We start from the raw sequence: 22,060 nt of genomic DNA, 5'->3' as shown, positions 1-22,060 counted from the left end.
GCTGAATCTTCCCAGTGCCATGGGGCAGACGTCAGGGCGGGACCAGCTGAAATTTCAGAAAAAAAGACCCTCTCATTCCCACCTCTGAACAATCTTCCCAGAGCCAGGTCAGCACCCTTGCCTGCATGGAAGCAGTGGGTAGCCAATCTGCATCATTCAATAAAACCAAAATACCGTAGATGCTAGAGATCTGAAAAAACCTCAGCAGGTTTGGCAGCATCTGTGGAGAGAAAAACTCAGGATAGGTCATATTGGATTTGAAACATTAACTCTGTATCTCTCTCTCCACACATATTGCCAAGTTCTTCCACCACTTGTTTTTATCGCATAATTAAATGCCAATTTGTGGGCTGATTGGTTACACCATCCTGGATCTTCCTGGCTGCGGATGGGCATCAACCGAGATCAACATCTCACAGATACGTGGAGGTGGCGAGTGCTGGGCCCAGGCCTTCTGTTTTAACTGCTCCCTAACCGAAGCCACCCACAGCTACTACTGGGCCACAATTGCTGCAGCTCCACAGAGTTGGCCTCGCAGCTGTGGTCCTATGTATTTAATTGAATTCTATCTTCAGAGGACCTGCTCACAATGGAGGCACACTCATTTCCCTATGCACCCTCTGGTGGTAGGAGCCGTCCTCTCCAAGCTTGATGGGGCGTACCTGGAAACCATTGTCATGGCCCGGCCCAGGCAACAGTCACAGTTCTAACTCATAACTAAGCGCAGTCCATTCCGTCCATTTCCTCCTCCCCGGAGGTTCTAATATTATTAAAGTGGGTGGGGGAAACCAGGATTTCTTCTGCGTTGGGAGTACCCAATGTTCAACTTTGTGGACTAGGGAATTTTTAAAGGCTACTTCAGCGTTCCCTCATTTGCATCGGCATGTGTTCTGTTTAAAAAAAAAAGCAAGGCAACATTCAGCTGACATGCAGAATCCTTTGAGTCCCACACTGTTGAGCTGCGAGGCCAGCTTCAGTCCAGCCAGCAATTGATTCTTAACACTAACTATTCACCAGTGCGGGCTATTATGTGCAAATCCTACAAGTTCTTTGGCACCATTTGCTAGTTGCCATTTTGATTTCTGGAAGGCTGCCATTACAATTCTTTTGAAAGACTTTGAAATATACCATTACTGTCCTATTGTGATAGGTTGACTAGACATTAAGGCCTTTATGCATCTGCAACAATTTAGTTTTTCTGAATAGATGACCAAACATATTTCAGATTGGTGTTACGCCTAGAGGAAGTGAAAATGTGACATGTGGCAAGGTAGGAGAGGGTAGGTAGACAGGAGAAAATCTAATGTCTGGAGGGTTAGACTTAAAAATGAAATTGTTTGGAAATCAGTGATATAAATACTTTATGGGAAGGTGATTCAGGGAAGATATAAAGGAACGGACGCATACAGAGGGTAGGGGAATAAAGAGAGTGAGAGGGGGCGAAAATGAAGTATAATGGAAGAAAGAGACAGTAGTACAAGAATAGACAGGACGAGAAAGGAAAGGATAAAGGGGACAATGAAAAGATTCGCGAAGGGATAAGGGGAAGAGGGTGTGGTGGGGGAAAGGATGCCTTAATGTTACACATGAAGCAGCATTACTTGTGTATATATCTATAGAATGTTGAGGCCACTTATTTAATACATGGTTTTGCGGTTTAAAAACTTAAATTCATTGGTTCCATTCATGTTTGGAGTAAAAAAAAAATTAAGAAACAGGGGAAATAAACTAATCTCAATATTGTTCTCCCTTTCAATAATATTGCAACATTGGTCAAGAACAGGAGCAGATTCTGTGGAGTACAATAAAATAGTTCTATGAGTATTTTGGGTGAGATTAATTGGTGGTTTCTAATGCTCTTACTACTGCAACTATGTTTTCAAGTTAACATTTTCACCAGGCATAGAATTAAAGGCTATAACCTACACAAAGATGTGAATTGAGTTTCCCCAAAAAGCCATAATCTATTGCTCATCTCCTGTGACCAGGGGAGAGATTATCGCTTACAAGGGACAGGGAAGAGAGGGTGGCTCGACAACAACTGGTCGACTGGAAGTAGACAAACAATACTCCGAGGCCCTGACCGTAGAGCTTCTGGCGGAGGGGAAAAAGCTACAAATGGACTTTAATCTGCTGTACACCAGGAAAGCAGTGTACCAACTCCGCCACAGGGGACCTTCTACGAACAGGGAGAAAAAGCTAATATTACCAGCTACGAAAGCAGGCAGCCACGAGGGAAATAGCACCGGTTATAACAACGGAAGACTAGAAGCCAAGGTCAATGAAGCATTTGGGGCCTTCTACCGGGGGCTGTACACCTCTGAAGCCCCCGACAGGGACCCGGTGATGAAACTGTTCCTCGATGGACTGGACATGCCAGTCGTGAGGGAAGATAGGAAGGGGCTGGAAGCACCTCTGTAACTGGGAGGAGTCACAAAGAACATCAGCTCCATGCAGGCAGGGAAGGGGCCGGAACCAGATGGCTTCCCGATGGACTTCTACATAAAATATGCAGCAGCACTGGCTCCTCACCTGTGGGAGATGTTTGCAGACTCGCTAGCAAAGGGCACTTGCCTCCAATGTTAGCACAAGCCACTATATCGCTGATGCCCAAGAAAGTCAAAGATCCAACCGAATGTGGAACGTACGGACGCAACTCGCTGCTCAATGTAGACGCAAACATATTGGCAAAAATCCTGGCCAGGCGACTGGAGAATTGCGTACTAGAGATGGTCGCAGAAGACCAGACGGGCTTTGTCAAGGGCAGACAGCTAAAAGCAAACATCAGGCACTTGTTGAATGTGATAATGACCCCATTCGAGGAGATAACACAAGGCCCAATCCGGGGAGTCGAGTGGAAATACCTCATTGAGGTACTAGAGGTTTGGGCTGGGAACAGGGTTCACCCTCCTGTGTGAAACTTTGTGCAACGCCCCCATGGCGAGCATATAGACCAACACCACCAGCGCTGAATACGTCCAGCTGTACAGGGGCACAAGGCAGGGATGCCTGTCGCTCCCATTTGCCCTAGCAATTGAGTCACTGGCGATCACCATCAGAATGGTGGAAAATTGGAAGGGGATCCAGAGAGGGGACAGGGAGCAGAGAGTTTCACTCCATGAGTATGACCTGTTCCTCTACGTCTTGGACCTACAAAGCAGCATGGAAGGGATCATGAAGCCCCTGAAAGAATTTGGAGCATTCTTGGGCTACAACTGCACCTGAGCAAGGGTGAAGTCTTCTCGGTGAACCCGAAAGCGAAAGAAGCAAAGCTGGAGGGACTGCCCTTTAAGCAAGCCCAAAGCAACTTCTGTTATCCGGGAAAGAGGGCGGGGGGGGGGGGGGGGGGGGGGGGGAGTAAGAATCCAAGGATCCCCAAAAAGGTCCCACAGAGAAATAGTAGTATGGTAGGCCCTGGCCCTACCAAACCTACATTACGATCACTGGGTAGCCACAGCAGAAAGATGGGGTGGGTGAAGGAACCAGAAACTTAATGGGTGACGATGGAGGAGAGCTCCTGCAAAAGGATGTCCCTCCGAGCCTTCGCTTCAACGACACTCCCATCCCCGCCAGTCAAACAACTCAAGAAGCCCAGTGGTAGTAATCATACTCCGAACCTGGAACCAAATGAGACAACACTTCGGTCTGACCGAAATGTCCACTATGGCCCCCATCTGCGGCAACCACAGGTTCGCGGCAGCTACGATGGATGTCACCTTTAAGAGCTGGAGACAGGATGGAGGAACACCGACAGGGACTTCTTCACGAGGACAGACTAGAGACATTAGCGGAACTGACAGGACTACTACTGTCTACTGGGAACGAACTGCGATATCTACCAATAAAAAACGTCCTCCGGAAGGAAACATCATAGCAATGGACTCCAAGACATTCAATTTTAGAGGAGCTGTTGGAGGCTGGCAATCTGGGTGGGAATAACTGTGGGGACCTGAACCAGCGACTGTTAGAAGGGGCATGCTTCCCGCTGGACGAGACACAGGAGAAACGGGAGGAAGAACTAAGAATCGAAATAGAGTGGGGTATCTGGAGCCAAAGCACTGAACAGGGCCAACTCTACCTCCACATGAGCAAGGCTAAGCCTAATGCAGCTGAAAGTGGTGCAGAGAGCGCACCTAACCAGAACCCGAATGAGCAGGTTTATCTTGGAGGTGGAAGACAAATGTTAATGATGCCAGGGAAAGCCGGCCAACCACACCCACGTGTTCTGGACAGCCTTCTTTAAAACATTGTCCAAGATTGTGGGGGTGAGAATGAGTCAAGCCCAAAAGTAGCAGTCTTCAAGGTATCAAACCTGCCAGTACTATACATAGAGAGGCCGACGTTCTTGTCTTCCTAATCGTCCGCCGAAGAATCCTGCTCGGCTGGAAATCAAGCTGCAGACTGGCTGGTCGACTTGTCGAAATTTCTCCTGGAGAAAATCAAATTCACCATCCGAGGGTCGGAAGAGGGGTTCCACAAGACGTTCCCCAACTTGTTCCAGGACCTATTTGAAGCCAACAGCCAAGAGCGAGGCCCACACAAGGGTTACTAAAACTCCTAGGAATAAGAGGGAAGAAAGGGGGAGGTGGGGGTGGAAAATTAGGCAGATACTGCTAGGGTTAGGGCTGGGGGGGGGCAGAGATGGAGGCGAGGTACCCCACGTGTAAAGCCTCCCTCTCCCATCTTTGCTATTTTAGTTGGAGCCAACACAAGTAAATAAGTTAAACCCTATAAATATCTAAGACAAAGCATGATGCTAATGGAACACCTAAATGGTTATGGGGGAGAAGGGTTGGGGTTATTCGATATTGGGATGGGGGGGGGGGGGGGGCAGATACGGACTATTCCTACTATGATATGTAAATGTACGGTCTTTTTGTAAACTTTGTAAATATTGCTTACATCTCAATAAGAATATTTTTTTAAAAATCTATTGCTCATCTCAGTGCAGCTCCACTGAACACAGGGCTGCAATTCTTGACTAGTCCTTTTCAGTGGACCTGTCCACACTTTGCCCATAAGATTCCACAAGTTTCCAGACAATGGTGCATATGAAACTAGATTTTACGCAACATATTTTTCTACATAAATTGGGGGATTACTTTGAACAAAACTATTATCCCAGTGTCTGCGTGAGATTCACCCCCACAACCCAAAGAGGTGTAGGGTAGGTGGATTGGCCATGCTAAATTGCTCCTTAATTTAAAAAAAATAATTGGGTAATTAATTACTCTATTAATTTAAAACTCAATTTTTAAAAAAAAGAAAGCTACTACTTAAAATTACTACTGAATTCTATACATTTTGCTTTATTTTCCAGAGGAAGCAGCGAGGCTCAATTTTTTATAATATATTGCAATGTAGATTAGGAGTCTCATTTTCATGTGGGAAGTGATTGATTAATTTGAATGCAACAAAGTTGATTACAATCTTTAATAATGTTCAGAGTGGAGCAATTTGGCATGGGGTGGTGCGCGGAGGGGTCGCCTCTCATATAATATATATGGTCTGGGTTTTTCTCTATCAAATATTAGACAGTAAATATCTAAGCTCCCTGCATTGGTTAAGCCCTTAGTGCCTTGCCAAAATGTAATTTTCCGCTAATGATCAGGTGGAGCCATATGTCCCATCGCTTGCTTGGGTTGGTGTGGGACCCGTGAGATCATATTGTCTTGATGTGAACCAGCATTGGTACTGAAGTAGAATTGGAAAAAAAGTGTCTGACTGATCTTTCCCTTGACAAAATGCATTTGAATCTACAGTATTGTACAATAGCAGTACGAAACAATGTACAGTGTTTAGCAGGTCGTTCTGTTTGATTACATGAGCTTTGCCCAAAAGGTTTTATTATTTTACTTAATTTTGCAAACATACAAAACTTGAGGCAAATGGGCACCTGGAATTTTTATCACAAATATTAACTAAAATTTTAGGGAAAGTTACTTTAAAACGTTAACTCAATTTCAAATACATCTTCAATAAACCTCAGAAAATGTATGTTAAGGAAATTGCATCTGCTGTCCACTCAAAGTTAATTCCTTCACTTGCCCCACCACCCTGGGTAGAGCAAATAAATGTTGCTGCTTTTCCTGTGCAATGATGCCGATCCATCAGAAATCTTTTGACAACTAAATCATTATAGAGGTTGGATTCAGCAATCCAAATTTGCCAGCTAATTTGTACACCACAAAATTTTGCAAACACGATAAATGATCATATAATTATTTTTAGAATTATGTTGGTTGAGGAACAAATATTGGTCAGGCCATTATAACTTTGGTGTGAAAAGCATAACTCAAGGTGTGATACTGTAAGCAGAAATTTATAGACAAGATTTAACATATAGATGGACTTACAGTCCACAGTCACCTACTACTAGTGCAAGTTGGAAAACTGCAGTCATGTCATGTCCAATTTCCCTATCAGCAAGGTACCTCGCTGCCAGTGTGGATGTGGAAAAATTGAGTTCAAGGACTGCCTATTTTTGGTGATTGAGAATCATATAGGGAGAGAAAAGGGGTATGGAAGGCAAAAGAAAACAGGACATGAACTTTATTTTTCGTTTTTGCCAGTGACAGCATGCAAGATCAGTTAATGTCACTGGTATATTGGTTATCTCTTGAACCAAAATGTTACAAGAAGAAATGGCCTTGGATAATTCATAAAAATTTTTATTGAAACATTTCATGCAATTTGATCACAGCACTACACAGTACTCAAGAATATCCCAATTTTTCTGTTGAATAAAAAGGTTTATTTTGTACATGTAAATTCTGTAAAAGTTTTGTGTTCTTCCTCCCAGGTCTATAGATTTCCAGCGATTTTAAATTACAGACTGGTCCATTATGGGACGGAGGAAGAGGAACACCATAAGTGAAAAGGTCATCATATACCATGCCTACAAGATTGCTGAACGATATCTAATTCAAGTTGTCCTGCACTGCAATAGTGCGAAAGTTGGAATCTTCTCACTGATGACATTTATGGAAATTTTTGAGCTGCATCATCTGAACTGACTGCCTCCCATCCATATGGGATGCAGAAAAGCTGAAAATTGGAGAAGAAAAAATATAAAAACTTGAAAAACATGCAAGTTCTGTGGATTTATTTCCAATCACCTCTTTTTCACCCTCCTGTTGAGTTCATATACCTTTTAAAATGTTTTCATTCATTTGCAGCACGTTTATATTTCATCAGAATTAAACCACTCAATATTATGGCATCAACCAATTTTAACTAATGCAACATATGCAGTTGTATTGTATTTTGTGCATGTCATCATGATGAAATTTCACCGACATATAAAATGTTCCTATTATGAACCAAATTTGCATGCACCGGTGAAAATTCTATATAGATCCGTCCCCTGAATTTTTCGGGGGGTGTTCCCTCCCCTCTGGCCTCTCATTTCTCCTATGTCTGGTTAAGAGTATTTTGAACAGGCTGGGGAACAGGATGGTGATTTATAATTCTGTTTAGGAAAACCTGAGGATTTTTATCTCCACACCAAAAGCAAATAGAAAACACAAGATCCAATTGGATAAAATATTTAAACAAATGGACCAAATGAATTATAAACAGGGTTAGTTGCATAAACGTGCCTTTAAAGGCTCTAAAGATAGAATTTATGGGATATTTTACCATACAGACTTTGCGGTGGTGCAATTCTCAAATTTATTACAAACTTGTCAAAGGAAATAGGTATTTTAAAAATCATGCCAAAACAGATTTATATGTTTGAGTGGAGACTTTCTATCCTCACAATAATGACTGCTCAAAAATTCACAGCACAACAGCAAAGTCTTGTGTAAAAGTGCATATACAAAAACGGCAGAAAAGAAATGAGCACTGTTAGAAACAAATAAAAATATAAAACAAGCTGATTTAACCACTCAGGAAGCTAAAATTTGCAATGTATTGCAAACATCCAGCCAACTTGAACTAATCAAGCTAATCAAGTAAATGCACAAGAATCTAGTTCTATCGCTCTACAAACGTTCAACCTGTTGGCAGCCACTAATCTGGTGATCAGAGGATTTAGAGAAATGATTTCAAAACCACTCTTTAAAGAGACAAACTAACACATTTCAAAGAAAAGAAAGAGCCAGAACCACTGATGCAGCATATGCTCGCTGCAAATTTTGCTTGCCAAAATGTACTTCGGAACTAATGCTTGGCTACAAGAAAAAGGACAGTAGCTTCATAGACTGAACAAAGTACACATTAAATGCAAGTTTAAAAATACGGAATTCACCAAATGCACAGCAGAGGACATACTGCCTCCTTACCTACTTCCTTCTACTGTCAGATTGAAAGTCCCTTCCCAATTGAAAATGAGGACAGAGGTTACTATTAAACCTCAGCATACACATAAAACTATACACACCTTAGAAGTCCACTGAGAATGAAGTTGTAACTTGACACTATTCAGGTTTGATTACAAAATAATGTCAGCACTCAAGCAAGTTAAGACAGAGCTGCACACAGGGCTTATTTTGTCCACTTCCACATTTGTACTTAAGATGTCAAGTGACCTAATATGTAGAGTGTTTGTAAGTCATCATTTGTGCAATATACCTTCAACTTCAGCATACCAACTGTTGCAGCAATTGTGCTATCCTGCAAAAATGACTTTATATCTATATTTTGACCACAAACTAGTACGTAAAACACAGTATCAGTAACATTCAAATGAATTATCTATGGTTGGTCATCTTTTACCTCCATATTCTAAACCATAATCTATACAAGTTCTTCGGATTAGGTAGAAATGGAATACTACGGTGTAAACTGAACACTTTCACAAGAACAGCAGTATACTAAAAAGACTGATCATCTTTCTCCAACAATTGGTCACAAATCGTCAAGTATCTTCCAATTCCCATCCATGACAGTCCAGAGTGTATCCATTTTGTTTGTCCTCAAGTGATTGCAAACTCCAGAAATTCAACACTCAAGGATTTATGAGCACTATGAAGCAGCATTAAAGCACTGTTATGACACAGAAGAGATAGGATTATGTGGGGAACCCATCTGGGTTAGAACTTTATCCAGCCATTGCAGAGGACCATGTAGATGGATTTCTATCCAACAAGGAGTACTTGTTACATCCTGTCGATGATACTCAGCTCCCCAACCCTAAAATGCAAAAGAATGCACAGGAATTAAAACAAAAAGGTACAGGGAAAATACATTTTCTCCAAGAAAGAACAAGTTAATTAGGTTGTATGTATAAAATGCACTAATAATTAGCTTGCTCCAACTTCAGTATCTTGCAATGCCACAATGTTACATTTCCTGCATCAGTCATCTTTATGGTCAGGACCAGTTCTAAGCAAATAGCCGTTTGACAGTACAGAATTTGAGTATCCCTGAAAAGAAACAGACAAGTCAAAGCTTTTTTGTCTTGCATTCATCAGGACACTTTGAAGAATATCGATAGGTGAGGAAAACAACAATTTATACTGTATGAATATGAAACGTGTTGACTAATTGGCAAGTAGACGGATTGGTACAAGTGTTGCCATGGAAAATGCACCAGATGATTGACAGTTAACTGCCAAGCATAGTTTGAAATTTAAACCAGGCAGTTTGACCCTGACTGGTCAAGACTTTGATCTGAGGAATAAGTCAGTGAATGGCTGTCACTTATTTGGTTTAGCAGAAACAGGACCCTGTGTACTAATAGATGTAGCTGCAAATATATGCAAAAGCGCCGCACTACGATCCTAACTAACAATCTTAAATTGGTTGTTAGCGTAATTTTTAAACACCGAGGATTATTGAACAAATTTTGTCCAATTGCGGATTCACATCAAATATTGGACACTGAGTTTTACATGCAGTCTGTAACTTGCCTGTCGCAAACAGCGGCTGGGGCATTCTGCTTGATATGATCCACCAGGACTCAAGGCAAGGGAATATACAATGAATAGTCAGATCCCAAGTAGTACAGAGGATCAAAGGGATCATTTACAGGTTCACAGATCTCTGAAGACAGGACAGGTTTATTAAGCTGATTAATGCGGCCTATGTGCTTCTTGCCTTTATCAACCGAGGCACGGATTATAAGAGCAGGGAGGTTATGCTGGAGCTGTATAAAATGCTAGTTAGGGCCCAGCTGGAGTACTATATACAGCTCTGGTCACCACACAATAGAAAGGAGGTGATTGCACTCGAGAGGATGCAGAAGAGATTCACCAGGATGTTGCCTGGGCTGGATCGTTTCAGCTATCAAGAGAGACTGGAAAGGCTGGAGTTGTTTACCCTGGAGCAGAGAACGCAGAGCGAGGTCATGACTACAGTGTTCAAAATTATGAGGGACATAAATAGGGTGGATAGGAAGGTACTTTTCTCCTTAGTGGAGGGTCAATAAGTAGGGGTCAGAGATTTACGGTAATGGGAAGGAGGTTTAGAGGAGTTGTGAGGAAAATTCTTTATACCCAGAGGGTGGTTGGAATCTGGAACTCACTGTAGGTGGGAACCCTCACAGTTTTTAAGAAGTATTCAGGTGAGCACTTGAAATGCCATTGCATTCAAGTGCTGGAAAATGGGATTAGAATAGTTAAGTGCTTGATGGTTGGCATCGATGCGATGGGTCGAATGGCCTCTTTCTGTGTTGTAAAACTCTTAAGACCCTTTGGGACGTACAGCCTACATCCCTAGCATCGCAAAAGCTTTGACATGTCTTTTTTTTTCAGCAATACTCATATTGAATATCAAGTTTACAATGTCTAACTTAACAAGCCAAATTAATGCAATGTAGAACTGAAAGTTAATTCCAAAAAGGAGAATGCTCAGATGCACATTTGGCCAAACTTTCTTGAATTTTAATGCAGAAACTACAGTAATCCATGTTTAGCTTCACTAGAATATCCAGACGCCCGTGACATAGAGCTATGTATGATGAGATCTAAAAGGCAACAGGTCCATCAGCAAAGAAAATAGCTCCATTAAGAACAAAGGCAGGGGGAGGGCACCAACTGCAATAAACAGTCAGAGAGATGGGTGGAACATTAATGAGGGTTTTTCTTTAGGGAGAACATGATCACAGAGCAAGCTCTGGATACCATATAGAGCCTACCGGTCTTGGTAGTGCTGGATATCAAAACCAGTGGAAGAACTTAGCAAAGCTACTGACAGTAAATGCATTCCTGCTGATGGGCTCCAAGATCTTGTTTTGAGTTATTGAAATGCTTAGGTGATGACGTTATATCCTGAATTCATCAAGCATAGGAAACTGGCAATCCTACAGCAATGTCTGCCTCTATTGGGAGGGAGAGGATATGCATGATGCAGAATTTATAGAATCCCCTACAGCACCGAATGAAGCCATTCGGCCCATTGAATCCACACCGCTCCTATGAAAGAGCGCCCTATCTAGGCCCATTTCCCCGTCCTATCCCGGTAAACCCATAACCCGTGGACATGTGGAAATAATGTTACGGAGCTGCAAATATCAGTCCTAGTGAAGGCATAGATATGTGGTACAAGATCATCTTGGGATCAACTATGGCAACAAGGTAGTGAACCACGAGGTTCAGCCTCAGAGTTGCCAGGGTGATGGATAGAGTTGGTAGCTGCAGAACGGAGTTTGCATCAGGAATTAAAGACCATGGCTTTAGTCTTTCCATTATTTAATTGGAGGAAATTTATGCTCATCCGGAAATGAATGCCAGTAAAGAAGTCTGCTAATTCAGCAACAATGGAGAAGTCCCAAGAGGTTGGGTGAGGTAGATATGAATGTTGATAGTGTAAACATGAAAACTAAACACTGTTTTTGGATTCCACGGAGGGTTACAATATAGTTGAGAAAAAGGAGCCACGGGTAGATCCTTAGGGCACACCAGAATGAATGGTGAGGGATTGGAAAGAGAAACCATTCCAGGTGCTCCTGGGCCTACAATTAGAATAGAACCAGGTAAATTAAATCCAGCTGGAAGACAGCGGCAAGGTGTTGGAGGGAGGTGGTATGGTCAACCTTATCAAAATCTGCAGACAGGTGAGAAGGACGAGATTGGACAGTTTATCGTTTATGTCATTTATTTTTTACCTAGAATGTCATTTGTAACTCGGCGGCGTTTGAAAGGAGTATGGCATAAGGGAGAGCTAGCAAAATTGTAATCAATGGGAATCAAGGAGAGAACTCGTCACTACTTGGAAGCACAAAAGGACGATGGATTTGATTGTTGGAGGCCAATGATCTCAACTGCAGATCATCGCTAAAGGAGTTCCTCAGGGTCCAGTTCCTAGGACCGACCATCTTCAGCTGTTTCATCAATGACAATCCTTCCGTGATAAGGTCAGAAGTGGAGATTTTTGTTGATGATTGCAGGGTTCAGTACCATTCACAACTCCTTAGCTACTGAAGCAGTCCATGTCTGCACACATCAAAACCTGGACAACATTCAGGCTTGGGCAGTAAGTGACAAGTTACATACCACACAAGTACTAGGCAATGAATATCTCCAACAAAGAGAATTAACCAAATGCCAAGTAGCTCTATTCCTCTCCTTTGTGAGAAAGCATTTGTAAAGAAACATAAATATAAATATTAAACTTGGTTGAAATAGACATTCTGGAATTTTTATCTCCGGTTTCTTTCTTAGTCCTGGAAGAAATCAATGAGAGGATATACCCATTTACTTTTCCACTGTTGACCATGTCACATACTTGGAAACTCTACCAAGTGTGATTTACGTTGAAAATTTAGTTAAAAACCTTTTAAAAACATATTTTAGGCTTAAAGAAATGCCTGACGTTTGCGTAGACAGGGTTAAAGCAATATATAGGTTACTTACCAGGGAGGTTTTATTAGGTCTAGTTAGGTCAGAGCGAGAGCACGGTGTACAGTTCTGGTCACCACATTACATACTAGAAGGTAACTTTTCCAGCACTGGAAAGACTGGGTAGGCTGGCGTTATTTCAATCAGGCAAAGTTGAGGGAAAATGTAATTGAAGTGCGTAAAATTAATAGTCACCAAGATAAAGTGGATAGAAAGGACATATTTTATTTAACAGAGAGGTCAATAGCAAGGGACATGGATTTCAATAATTGCTGGAAAGATGAGGGGGAATATTTTCACTCAGAGGGTGTTGGAGATCTGGAACTTGCTGCCTGAAAGCCTGGTGGGGGACAGAAACAAGCAAAACAATGCAACTTCACCAAGCTATCAACATTCTCCTGGCCCCGGGTCACTGTCTGTGTGGAGCTTGCACATTTCCCCGTGTCTGCGTGGGTCTCACCCCCACAACCCAAAGATGTGCAGGATAGGTGGATTGGTGGAGGGGCAGCACGGTAGCATTGTGGATAGCACAATTGCTTCACAGCTCCAGGGTCCCAGGTTCGATTCCGGCTTGGGTCACTGTCTGTGCGGAGTCTGCACATCCTCCCCGTGTGTGCGTGGGTTTCCTCCGGGTGCTCCGGTTTCCTCCCACAGTCCAAAGATGTGAAGGTGAGGTGGATTGGCCATGATAAATTGCCCTTAGTGTCCAAAATTGCCCTTAGTGTTGTGTGGGGTTACTGGGTTATGGGGATAGGGTGGAGGTGTTGACCTTGGGTGGGGTGCTCTTTCCAAGAGCCGGTGCAGACTCGATGGGCCAAATGGCCTCCTTCTGCACTGTAAATTCTATGATAATCTATGATGAAATTGCCCCTTAATTGAAAAAAAAAAGAATTGGGTACTCCAAATTTATAAAAAAAAGTTATCACCATTCTTGATGCTAGGTTTTTATTCCAAACCCCCTTCCAAAATCGTTTCAGTGCTTTACAAGTGGATAATGATGACATTCAATCTGAAGTGAAGAGGTCAGGTGTGAGAAGAGACCGTGAGCCATTTTACAAATGAATGGCTTACTTGGCCACGTCATAGGGTATCGTAAGCCATTTAATGTGGGCCTGGACTTACTGATGCAAATATCGGATTCATAGCCATTCGTTTTAGATGTATAACTTTTAGTTTCAAGAATATAGCATTTAAGATGGAGATTAAAATGTTGGATGCAAGATAAATGGAAAGCCCGATTATGAATCTAGTAAACAAAGGGTTAATTACATTTAAGAAATAAGCGGTGCTATCTTACAAGGTCAGAGGTGGGAGTGTAAAATTTAAATAATGAATGACCGTTCTCTGAGCTTGTAAGGGCCAGAAGGTCCACCCTTGTCTCAATAAAATATTTAAATTGTTTATAACTAGTTTAGTCAGTAGGATGGACAGCTAGTGTGTGATGCAGAGCACGGCCATAGCGCAGGTTTCATTCCCATACTGGCTGAGGTTATTCATGAAGGCTCCATTTTCTCAAACTTGCTTCTCGCCTAAGGTGTAGAGACACTCAGGTTAAATCACCACCAGTCAGCTCTCCCCCTCAAAGGGGAAAGCAGCCTGTGGTCATTTGGGATTATGGCTACTTCACTCCAGTACAAAGCATTGCTGAAAAATGACATTTTGTCAAAGCTTTTCAGGAAAACAACAACTTTACACTGTATGAGAGAAGTGTGTTCATTGGTTGGCGTGTTGACTCTGAGGTGTTTTAGAGATTGCTCTAGTTAATGGTGACTGACTTAACTGACAAGCATTGTCAATCAATGTATCAAGGATCTTTTTCCACTACCACCCCTCAGTTCTCCCTACCTTGCTGATTGGCTGTTCCAATGCAAAGTTTTGACCTATGGGGGTAAGGAGAAAGTCTGTAGGCTGGACAGCTGCAATGCAAACCCAGGCAGCATGAAGCAGAGGGCTATTAAAAGCGAGAGGTAACTGACACAAGAACAAACCCAAAACATACACATCAGTATGAGAAAGACAGCATCAGGGCAGAAGCCCAATTAAGAGCTTTACATACTAATGCACGTCAAATAATAATTAAACTGATTGAATTACAACTCAAATACAGCTTAGAAGGTACGACATGCTGACCATTAGAGGGCTGCAAGCTAGTCAAAATTAGGAGCTAAGTATTCCAGGTTAAATTGGAAGTGGAGCAGGGATAGATTTATTGATTAAATATTCTGTTATAACATGAGAAAGCGAGATCAATCACTGGAGTCTCTGTTTAGCATTGAGGAGTAAAATGGGAATTAATACTGTAATGGGATTTGGCTGCACCTTTGATGGTGGCAATGAAGTGGTATTTGTTTATAGATTAGCGAGATTTTTAGAAAGAGTGAACTTTAATCTAACTGGAAAGAGATGAAAAACTCAATTTAAGTGCATTCAATGTAGTCTTTTAGAGCAATATGTTCTCGAGCTAAGAGGACAGGCCATTGTGTTTTATTATTTCATGGGTTGTGAGCAATATTGACGAGACCATTCCTAATTGCCCTTCTGGTCCAGACTTGTGCCAGTGCCCTATGAAATGGAACCCCACTTTCTCCCACTACATGTTCACCTACCTGATCTGTTTTTGTTCAACTTCCTGACCTGTTTATCCCAATGCCAATTAGCACGTGACCTGAATAATAAGCCTTACTTGTGATGGTGAGCTGCCATGATGCCTGGGTAGTGAAGGAGCTGCCACAGTGTTCTTAGAGAGTTTGATGCGGGTCTGGAGTCACAAACAAGCCAGAACAGGTTTCTTGGTCTTTAGATGATTTTAATGACAATCATGGGCAAAATTATTTTTATTTTATTATTCCAGATTTAGTTCGTTAACGGAATTCAAATTTCCCAAGTGTCATGCTGGAATCTGAACTCTATCTACGGATCATTAGTCTAGGCTTCTGGATTAATAGTTCAGTGATATAACAACTATGTTTCTTATTATTTATTCGGAGGATACTTCGATGAGCCAGATTTATTAATAATTTAAAAGCAAGGGAAGATTTAACCAGTGATCAGAACAGCGAATACAATGATAACAGTTTGAAGAGGAGCCAGTTAGCCTTACTGAAATCCAGAATCTTAGTATGTGTACAAACATTAATGGGATGATATATTGACCACAACAAACTGGTCAAAACTCTGATTAGGTAATGTGGTATGTTTGGACTTTCAGAAGGCATTTGACAAAAGTCCCGCATAAGAGGTATTGTGCAAAATTAAAGCGCATGGGATTGGGGGAAATGTATTGAGGTGGATAGAAAACTGGTTGGCAGAGGGGAAACAAAGAGTAGGGATTAATGGGTCCTTTTCAAATTGGCAGGCAGTAACTAGTGGGGTACTACTATGATTTGCATGAGGGAACAAAATGTAACATCTCACAGTTTGCAGACGATACCAAGTTGGATGGGAGGGTGAACTGTGACGAAGATGCAGGGATCCTACAGCAAGATCTGGACAGGTTGGGCGAGTGGGCAATTCACTGGCAGATGCAATATAATTTGGATAAGTGTGAGGTTATTCACTTCGGAAGCAAAAACAGGAAGGCAGATTACTACCTGAATGGTTGCAAATTGGGAGAGGGGAGTGTGCAGCGGGACTTGGGTGTACTTGTGCACCAGTCTCTGAAGGTAAGCAAGCAGGTGCAATAGGCGGTAAAGAGGGCTTATGGTATGTTGGCCTTCATTGTGAGAGGTTTAGAATATAGAAGCAGACCACACCTGGAGTAGTGTGTGCAATTTTGGTCTCCTTCTCTGAGGAAGGATGTTCTTGCTCTCGAGGGAGTGCAGCGAAGGTTTACCAGACTAATTCCAGGGATGGCAGGACTGTCATATGAGGAGAGATTGACTAGGTAGCGATTGTTCTCGCTGGAGTTCAGAAGAATGAGGGGGGAATCTCATAGAGACTTATACATTTCTACAGGACTAGATAGGGTAGATGCAGGGAAGATGCAGGGAAGATGTTAACGATGGTGGGTGTGTCCAGGACCAGGGGTCACAGTCTGAGGATTCAGGGTAAACCATTTTGGACAGATATAAGGAGACATTTCTTCACCCAAAGAGTGGTGAGCCTGTGGAATTCATTACCACAGGAAGTAGCTGATGCTAAAACATTGAATATATTCAAGAGGCGGCTAGATACAGCACTTGGGGAGAATGGGATCAAAGGCTATGGGGAGAAAACAGGATTAGGCTATTGAGTTAGATGATCAGCCATGATCGTGATGAATGGCGGAGCAGGCTCGAAGGGCCCAAAATAAAAAGGCCTCATCCTGCTCCTATCTTCTCATAGAAGATATGTATCTATGGCAGCCCTTGCGAATGGAAAGCTGTTTCAAGTGGTGTCCTTCAGGACTCGGTGTTGGGACCCATGTTGTTTGTTTCATATATTAATGATTTGAACATGGGAGGGCCAATTGGGAAATTTGCAGACAACACAAAAATTGGCTATGTAGTAGATAGCGTAGAGGATAGCTGTAAACTCTAAAATGATATAAATGGGATGGTGGAGTAGGCAGGAAAGTGGCAGATGGAGTTCAACTCGGAGAAGTGTGGAGTAATACATTTAGGGAGGTTAAACAGTAAAAGGGAATACACAATAAATGGGAATATACTGAAAGGGGCAGATGAAGTGAGAGATCTTGGTGTGCAAGTGCACACGTCCCTAAAGATAGCAGAACAGGTAGATTAGGTTGTAAAGAAGGAACATGGAATGCTCTCTTTCATTGGCAGAGGTATAGAATACAAGTAGAGATATAATGATGGAATTGTATAAGACATCGATGAGGCTACAACTGGAGTATTGTATGCAGTTCTGGTCACCATATTACAGAAAAGACATCGTTGTTTTGGAGAGCGTGCAGAGAAAATTTACTAGAATGTTGTCAGGGCTGGAGAATCGTAGCTACGAGGAGAGATTAGAGAGGTTGTTTTTTTCTCTTGGAACAGAAAAGGCTGAGGGGTGACATGATTGAGATATACAAAATTGAGAGGGGTAGATATAGATTAGGCAGGAGGAACCAGTTTCCCTTGACAGAGAGGTCAAAAACCAGAGGTCATTTCAAACTAAGTGGCAAAAGGTTTAGAGGGGACATGAGGAAAAATGTTTTTACGCAGAGTGTGGTGGGTGTCGAATTCGCTGCATGAGTTGGTGGTGGAGGTCGAGACCCTAAACTCTTTTAAAGTTCCTGGATCTGCACCTTAAATGCTGTAAGCTGCACGGCAATGTGCAGGAAGATGGGATTAGAAAGGGTTAGATCACACAAGCATTGACAAGATGGGCCAAATGGTCCCCGTTGGGGCACAGTACCTGAAGAGAGAGATCTCCAAGGAACTGGGAGAGATATTAAAACAAAAAGAAAGTTGTGATTGATAAAGATTAATAAAAGGTTTTGGTAATGAAAAAATGGGTGGTGTGAGCTCTTTAAAATAGATGCAGTAATACAACAAATGAAAATGGAAATGGCAGACATGTTGAATAATTATTTTGTGTCAAGCTTTCACAGCAAGAGGAAATTATACTTGCCATTTTGGGGAAGTTAATAATGAATCAAAGGCTGGCACTCACTAAAATTAACTGAGGAAACTATTAGAAAAAAATGGCACCAAAGACGGGCAAATTCCGATGACCTTATGGTTTCCTCCACAAGGGTTTAAAGGAAGATGAGGAAATTGTAGATGTTTTGGCCATATTCTTCCAAAGCTCCCATTTCTAGAATTGCTCCTAGATTGTAAAATTTCAAAAGCAACTCGATTGTTAAGCAAGGCGTGAGACAAAAAACAGGAAATTAGACCCATTGTCTAGCACCTGTTGTGAGGAAGTTATTGGAATCTATAATGAATGGCAGTGTGATTGAGCATGTGGAGAAATTTGAGCTGATTAAGAGAGTCAATATGGGTTTGTAAAAGGTTTTGGCTAAATCAGGTGTCAGATCAAGCCCAAGATGAGGTGCAATGTCTTTACTTGTCATCTTGGATCTTGTATGTCTCTCTTGTGGTGCCATGAATTGGATTCAATTTGAGTTTGAATTGTTTTTTGGAGCAAGGAATGAGGTGGATTAAGGGCTTGCCCTGTCTATTCTGTGTATTGGCTTTGTAACTTTAAGATTGGAGTAAAAAAAAAATGATAACACCCAAAAGGTAGCTAACTGAATTTTTTGAGGAAGTAACTCAAATAATAGGGGAAATATCTGTGGATGTAGCCCATATGAACTCCAAGACGACATTCAATAAAGGATCCTCCTGAAAGACTGTTAGGCTACATTAAACTTGTGGAACTGAAGACCTAGTTAGAAATCTTGTTAGGTGGCAAATGACAGAGTAAGAAATGCTGATTATATACTCAAATTGGAAGGAGGTGACCAGTTGCATTCCACAAGGAACAGTGTTCATAGAATCATAGAATTTACAGTGCAGAAGGAGGCCATTCGGCCCATCGAGTCTGCAGCGGCTCTTGGACAGAGCACTCCACTTAAGCCCACGCATCCACCCTATTCCCATAACCCAGTAACCCCACCTAACCTTTTTGGACACCAAGGTCAATTTAGCATGGTCAATCCACCTAACCCGCACATCTTTGGACCGTGGGAGAAAACCAGAGCACCAGGAGGAAACCCATGCAGCCACAGGGAGAACGTGCAGACTCCGCACAGACAGTGACCCAAGTCGGGAATCAAACCTGGGACCCTGGAGCTGTGAAGCAACTTTGCTAACCACTGTGCTACCGTGCCGCCCTATGTAAATTTAGAGTACCCAATTATTTTTTTTCAATTAAGGGGTAATTTAGTGTGGCCAAGCCACCTAACCTGCACATCTTTGGGTTGTGGGGGTGAAACCCATGCAGACATGGGGAGAATGTGCAAACTCCACAGGGACAGTGACCCAGGGCCAGGATTCGAACCTGGGTCCTCAGCGTCACATTCCCAGTGCTAACCACTGCGCCACATGCCGCCCCCTTTGAGGTGTTGGGGCCTCAACTATATTAATTAGTTAGTTAGATCACACAATAGATCCATACATCCAAACTTGATGACACAAACATTAGTGGTCAGAGGGTCATTATGACACGGGATTCAATTTGGCAAATCAAATAAATGCTGGCTCTCTGTAGGAAAATCCAGGTACTTCCATCCCCTGTTCTATCACTACAGCGCTGTAAGTTTATTTCCCTCAAGTGACCGTCCAATTTCCTTTTAAAATTATTCATTATATCTGATATCATCATTGTCACAGGCAGCGCATTCCAGGTCATCAACACTTGCTGCATAAAAAAGGTTCTCTCACATCCTCCATCTCTTGCCCAAACCATGAATGTGTCCCCTAGTTCTTGCAACTTGGGGTACAGTAACTAGTGTAAATGGGAGCATAGAATTAGAGACGTTAATAGATTGAGCAAGCAAAACCATGACAGATGGATTTCAAGGAGGCCAAGTGTGAGGTTATAAATTTTTGGACCAATAAAGGATAACTCAATTATTTAAATGGTGATAAGCAAGGAACAGTGGAAGTCCAGAGAGATGATGATGATGATTTAAAAATAAATACATTTAGAGTATCCAATTATTTTTTTTTTCCAATTAAGGGGCAATTTAGTGTGACCAATCCACTTAACCTGCACAGCTTTGGGTTGTGGGGGTGAGACCCAAGCAGACACGGGGAGAATATGCAAACTCCACACAGAGTGACCCGGGACCAGGATCGAACCTGGGTCCTCAGCGCTGTAGGCAGCAGCGCCAACCAATGTGCCACCTTGCCACCCCTAGATGATGATGAGATTACACACAGTAGGCTTGTATTACATGGAATAAAGAAGATGTTTTTAGGATTTTGAAATAAAATGAGGTTAGATACTGATGAGGTTAGCTAATGATGGAGAAGTCTCAGAAAAAGGGGCAATCTTAAAACTAGAGCCCGATCAATGAGGAGAGAAGTTAGGCAAAACTTCAAGCAACAGTTGGTAGGAGTGCAAAACATTCTCCCACAAAAAACAGGTGACTTAGCTCAATTAATAATTTTAAATCTGCAGTCAATAGATTTCTTGTGAACCAAAAAAAAAAAACAATTTTGAAGGCCCATTTTATAAAGCACAAACTCAGGTTGTCCTAAAGCACTTTATAGTCAATTATGTCCTTTTCTTTGGAGTGTAATCATTATTGTAATGAAGTATACATACACAGCTACCAATTTGCACCCAGCAAGATTCACAAGCAGCAATGTGTTAATAATCAGATAATCTGGTTTTCCTTTTGTGTTATTGATTGAGGATAAATATTGGCAAGGACACTAAGAATAACTACGCTGGTAAGTTCTTCAAAATAGTGCCTTGGGACCTTTTACATCGGTGCATTGGTTTAATGGCTCATCTCCAGGAGTGCAACACTGGAGTGTCAAGTCTGGATATGCTTTTGTGAAGCCTGGTGGGATTTGAATCTACACCCTTCTGACTCAAAGTGTCACCAACTGAGCCTCTCCTGGCACTATACACTGTCAATGGTGTAAAAGGAATGTGCAGCCAATGCAGATGAAGGTCAGACACAGATGAGTTATTATTTAATCTAACAGGACAGATTCAAGGGGTTTAATGGCCTACTTCAGTTCCTATGTGCTAAGGTACAAAAGGGAATATAAAGAGACGAGGCCAGCAAGATTGTGGTTGGGGGAGTGGATATAGTACTCCACTTAATCCTCCAAAATCCCCTCCATCCTTCTAAATTACTGGATTCCTCACTGTATAAAGTTCCAGAAACTCCCTCAGTTTTTACAAGCCTCTAGACTGAAATCTCAATACTCTGAACCCAAAACAACCCCTATATTTCTAAAACCATGACATCACGCTTCCTTGTGTTCCCTGCCTGAACACGGCAGCTTTCAAAATACTATAAGACTATCAGAGATCACTTCCCCGTACAGCAAGACCCTGGGGCCCATTTCCCAGTACTTCCAGATCCCACCATAATGCTTAAGTCAATAGCTTGGGTAATTCTATTAGGCATCATACCCTTATTCTTGGGAAACATTCAACCTCCCATGAACAATTCAAGAGGCATGGTAGGAAGAATAAAAATGGGTATCTTTGTACAAAAATAACTACTTATGACTACATATAAACTACATAGAATTTTACAGCACAGAACAGAACATTCAGCCTATAGTCTAGGAGGAAATTTCACAGGGTATACTTCCTACTCCCCCACCTTCGGTTGGTGTTTATCTAGTTTTATTTTGGACAATTTATGTGCAAATTCT

At 42.0% G+C, this 22,060-nt stretch overlaps 1 protein-coding gene and 1 long non-coding RNA gene across 8 annotated transcripts in view; one reads left to right on the top strand and one right to left on the bottom strand.

Moving 5' to 3' along the window:
- The window catches only part of LOC140408644 (uncharacterized), a 36,718-nt gene extending 29,630 nt beyond the window's left edge, over positions 1 to 7,088 (top strand). For both annotated transcript variants that reach the window (XR_011940160.1, XR_011940161.1), the window contains one exon: positions 6,803 to 7,088. This is a non-coding gene — a long non-coding RNA (uncharacterized lncRNA). The remainder of the gene's footprint in view (positions 1 to 6,802) is intronic.
- Positions 6,656 to 22,060, bottom strand: part of smad1 (SMAD family member 1) — a 382,222-nt gene continuing 366,817 nt past the window's right edge. For all 6 annotated transcript variants that reach the window (XM_072496114.1, XM_072496119.1, XM_072496113.1 and 3 more), the window contains one exon: positions 6,656 to 9,138. In XM_072496114.1, coding sequence (XP_072352215.1) covers positions 8,995 to 9,138 — 144 coding nt within the window. In that variant the 3' untranslated portion in view covers positions 6,656 to 8,994. The remainder of the gene's footprint in view (positions 9,139 to 22,060) is intronic.

The sequence above is a fragment of the Scyliorhinus torazame genome, chromosome 3, assembly GCF_047496885.1.
Source record: "Scyliorhinus torazame isolate Kashiwa2021f chromosome 3, sScyTor2.1, whole genome shotgun sequence".
In the NCBI taxonomy this organism is placed as follows: Eukaryota; Metazoa; Chordata; class Chondrichthyes; order Carcharhiniformes; family Scyliorhinidae; genus Scyliorhinus; species Scyliorhinus torazame.
This window is presented reverse-complemented; position numbering and strand designations above follow the sequence as displayed.